The following is a 5000-nucleotide window of genomic DNA, read 5'->3' on the forward strand; positions in this document are numbered from 1 at the left end:
CATTGTTCGTGCCACTGTTAATATTCAGAGAGAGAGAGAGAGAGAGACACACACACACACACACACACACACACACACACACACACACACACACACACACACACATTGTTCGTGCCACTGTTAATATTCAGAGAGAGAGAGAGAGAGAGAGAGAGAGAGGGGAGGTGAGATGAGGTGGTGTGTGTGTGTGTGTGTGTGTGTGTGTGTGTGTGTGTGTGTGTGTGTGTGTGTGTGTGTGTGTGTGTGTGTGTGTGTGTGTGTGTGTGTGTGTGAGAGAGACATTATTCGTAGCACTGTTTATATTCAATCATGCATACCTTCACACAAGCCAGACACACTGTCCAAAGCCGTGTGTGTGAGACAGATAGATAGATAATGATAGATGGATAGATAGAGACAGATGGATAGATAGAATGATAGATAGATAGATAGATAGACAGATAAAGAATGTAATACTGATAGACAGATAGATAGATGGATAGATAGACAGATGGATAGACAATGATAGACAGATAGATAGATAGATAGATAGACAGATGGATAGACAGAATGATAGACAGATAGAAAGATAGATGGATAGACAGATGGATAGACAGATGGATAGATAGAATGACAGATATATAGACAGATAGACTGACATACATAGATAGATAGATAGACATAAATAGATAAATAGATAGGTATATGACAGACAGGTAGATAGATATAGATGAATAGATAGATATATAAAGATAGACATTGATGGATAGATAGATAGATAGCTAGATAGATAGATACAGATGGATAGGTTGATGTATCGATGGAATGGTAGATAGAATAGATAGATAGATAGATAGATAGATAGATGGGTATATCATATAAGTAGAATGATGGATTTACAAGTACACACACACACACACACACACACACACACACACACACACACACACACAAGCACGTACACATGGCCATTAAAGAAGTCACTCATACATACACAGCGTCATTCAGTCTCTCTCTCTCTCTCTCTCTCTCTCTCTCTCTCTCTCTCTCTTTCTCTGGTACAGGCACACTCAACCATCTGTGATCTGCCGTACACACACACACACACACACACACACACAGACCGGGTATACCATCTTATTTCCTACTCCCGCCCCACGCCCACACCAGCAGACTGTGCAAGATTAATTTCTAGAGAAGCAATTTATGTATATACATAAAATAAGGGCGAACTGGAAAATACGGATGTCAAAAATGATTAATAAGTGAGAAGGTAAATCTATCTATGTATTGCCAGACGCCTTAATTCCGTAAAGGGTGGCCACAAACAAATCGCCTCCACGTCACCCTGTCCCCCGCCATTTCACTGCCCTGCTCCCAGCTCACATCCCCCTCATTCATATACCTCTCCACTCCATCCCTCCATCTCATCCTCGGCCTTCCCCTCCCTCTCACCCCCTCCACCTCACTCTCACTCTCCTCGTCAGTCTCTCACTCTCCATCCTCTCCACATGGCCAAACCACCTCAGTGTATTTCTCCTAACGCTTCTATCATACACCTCTCCACTCCATCCCTCATTCTCATCCTCGGCCTTTCCCTCCCTTTCCCTCCCTCCACCTCACTCACATACACTCTCCTCGTCAGTCTCTCGCTCTCCATCCTCTCCACATGGCCAAACCACCTCAGTGTATTTCTCCTAACGCTTTCTATCATATACCTCTCCAATCCATCCCTCCATCTCATCCTCGGCCTTTCCCTCCCTTTCCCTCCCTCCACCTCACTCACATACACTCTCCCCGTCAGTCTCTCACTCTCCATCCTCTCCACAAGGAAAATGAAATATTATAAAATCAGAAATACATATGAAAAGAAAATGCAGGAAATATTGAAAGAAAAATAAAGAAAATGAAGGAAATATTGAAGAAAAATAAAGAAAATGAAGGAAATATTGAAGAAAAATAAAGAAAATGAAGGAAATATTGAATGAAAAATAAAGAAAATGAAGGAAATATTGAAGAAAAATAAAGAAAATGAAGGAAATATAAAAAAATGCAAATATTGAAAAAAAAAAATAATAGAGAAAAAACAGGAAATATTGAAAAAAATAAAGAAAATGTAGGAAATAAAGACAAAAAAAATACAGGAAATAATGAAAAAAAAAAAGATAATAGAGAAAGTTTAGGAAAAATTGAAGAAAAAAAAAGATAATAAAGAAAGTGAAGGAAATATTGAAAGAAAAAAAAGAAAATCCATATATTAAAAAAAAATGCAAATACTGAAAAATAATCTGAGAAACTGGAATATAAGGAAAGGAAAGAAACTGCAATAAAATATATTAAAAAAATGGGAAAATAATGATGGAAAAATGGGAAATAATTGAAGAAATGGCGGGCCTACTCACCCGTCCTCGTCATTGAAACTCTCCGGCTCGCTCGTCACCCTGGCCTCGTCGCTCCCCTGCACCGCTGACGAGGGGATGGACTTGGCGCCGCCCTGGGTGCCAAAAATGGGTCAGTAATGGGAGACGTATGGATGAAATTACCGCAGAGAGAGAGAGAGAGAGAGAGAGAGAGAGACGCACTTAAATCACTGTACTGTAAATTATACTAAAAAAATAATTATCGTCATAGTAAATTATATACGAAAAAAGAAAAAGAAGTGAGAAAAAACACAAAATAAAAACGAAAAAAGAAAAAGGAAAAAGGAAAAACAAGAGAAAACAAGAAACAGGAAAAACAATAAACAGGAAAAACAAACAGGAAAAAAACAGAAAAAAAGAAACAGGAAAAACAAACAGGAAAAACAAGAAACAGGAAAGAGAAAAAAACAGGAAAACAGAAAAAACAAACAGGAAAAACAAGAAACAGGAAAAAACAGGAAAAACAAGAAACAGGAAAAACACAGGAAAAACAAGAAACAGGAAAAACACAGGAAAAACAAGAAACAGGAAAAACAAGACAGGAAAAACAAGAAACAGGAAAAACAAACAGGAAAGAGAAAAACACAGGAAAAACAAGAAACAGGAAAAACAACACGAAAAACAAGAGAAATGAAAAACAAGAAACAGGAAAAACAAGAAACAGGAAAAACAAACAGGAAAAACAAGAAACAGGAAAAACAAGAAACAGGAAAAACAAACAGGAAAAACAAGAAACAGGAAAAACAACACGAAAAACAAGAAACAGGAAAAACAAGAAACAGGAAAAACAAACAAGAAAAACAAGAAACAGGAAAAACAAACAAGAAAAACAAGAAACAGAAGAGAAAAACAGGAAAAACAAACCGGAAAAACAGGAAAAACAAGAAACAGGAAAAACAGGAAAAACAAGAAACAGGAAAAACAGGAAAAACAAGAAACAGGAAAGAGAAAAACACAGGAAAAACAAGAAACCGGAAAAACAAACAGGAAAAACAGAAAAAAACAAACAGGAAAAACAGAAACAGGAAAAACAAGAAACAGGAAAAACACAGAAAAATGAAAGAAAGAAATTAAGGACCGAAAGAAAAAAAAGGAAAGAGGAAAGAAAATTTAAAAAAAGAAAAATGGGAAATGAAAGAAAACAGAAAAAGGGACTCGAAAATAAAGACAAAATAAAAACAGATTAGTATCCCCTTATATATTTTCCCTCTAATAAAATCCTCAAAATTAAAGAGTCCCATTTTTTCCACTCTCCTTTATTTACAACGCTTTATCATCCTATGCACTTGTCCACCCTCTTCTGACGTCTGACCAAACCCGTCGACCGCATGTAAGCAGGTGGTTCTGTGGGGCCCTCCTACGGGTACAGTACAGTATATACACCCAAGACAACAATAACAATAGCCACAATCACTACCACCATCGCCACCATAACGACAAAAACCACCACCACCACCACAACAGCAACCACCACCACCACAACAACCACAACAATCACTACCACCACCACCACCACAACAACAACAACAACAGCAATAACCACAACCACAAATAACCACCACAACCACCACCACCACAACCACCACCACCACAACAACAACCTTAAACGAACTAGATGCAAACAAACAATTCCATATCATTTTTACTCGGCCAAAGCTCCCTAACACCTCCTCGTAAGCGGTTTATTTTTGGCTGCAGGTGATTAATATCCTTTTGTACGTCATTTATGCAGAGTATGGCGATGTTGGATGGATTTAGGTAACACAGAAGGGACAGTAAGGTGTAATAAACGAAATACATCGCTTAAGAAAAGGTGTTAGGGAGCTTTATGCAGGGTACGGTGATACTGGAAGGATTTACGTAACAGAGGAGGACAGTAAGGTGTAATAAACAAAATAAATCGCTTAGGAAAAGGTGTTGGGAAGCTTTATGCAGAGTATGGTGATATTGGAAGGATTTATGTAACACAGAAGAGGAGAGTAAGGTGTAATAAACAAAATAAATCGCTTAGGAAAAGGTGTCAGGGAGCTTTATGCAGAGTATGCTGATGTTGGATGGATTTATGTAAGGACAGTAAGGTGTAATAAACAAAATAAATCGCTTAGGAAAAGGTGTTAGGGGCCAACAATCCTCTGCCCCACCCATAGCTAAGAATATTAACTGCGTACTCAGCCTTTCTAGAGACGCCTTCACGTGGCGGCACTGATATAACTGGGTGGTGGAGCTGCCTGGTTATACACACGTCCCTCAACTCCCTCCCTATCCCCCGAAAGGACGATGGTGGACTCTACAAGAAGGGGAATTTCGGCCTGCAGTCTACTGGGATTACGTTCAGATGAGCCTGGGGTTTTAACTACTACTACTACTACTACTACTACTACTACTACTACTACTACTACCACCACCACCACTACTACTACTGCTACTACTATAAACATCTGACCAAAACTCACAATCCAAATCATTTTAAAAGAATTTCCATAATTTTACGACCTCAGTCATTTTAAATTCAATTAAAAAAAAAAAAAATCCACTACCCAGCCAATTTTAAACATAATTTCCACCTATTTACGACCGAATTAATTTTGAACGCGAATCCAG

At 38.2% G+C, this 5000-nt stretch overlaps 1 protein-coding gene across 1 annotated transcript in view; it reads right to left on the bottom strand.

Annotated features, from left to right (window-relative positions):
- LOC145396248 (uncharacterized) overlaps positions 1-5000 on the bottom strand; it is an 83631-nt gene that overhangs the window by 73697 nt on the left and 4934 nt on the right. The window contains exon 2 of the mRNA XM_080269686.1: positions 2382-2473. Coding sequence (XP_080125812.1) covers positions 2382-2473 — 92 coding nt within the window. The remainder of the gene's footprint in view (positions 1-2381; positions 2474-5000) is intronic.

This window comes from Coenobita brevimanus, chromosome 35 (assembly GCF_032717465.1).
Source record: "Coenobita brevimanus isolate Jiangsu-jjx chromosome 35, ASM3271746v2, whole genome shotgun sequence".
Taxonomy (NCBI): domain Eukaryota; kingdom Metazoa; phylum Arthropoda; class Malacostraca; order Decapoda; family Coenobitidae; genus Coenobita; species Coenobita brevimanus.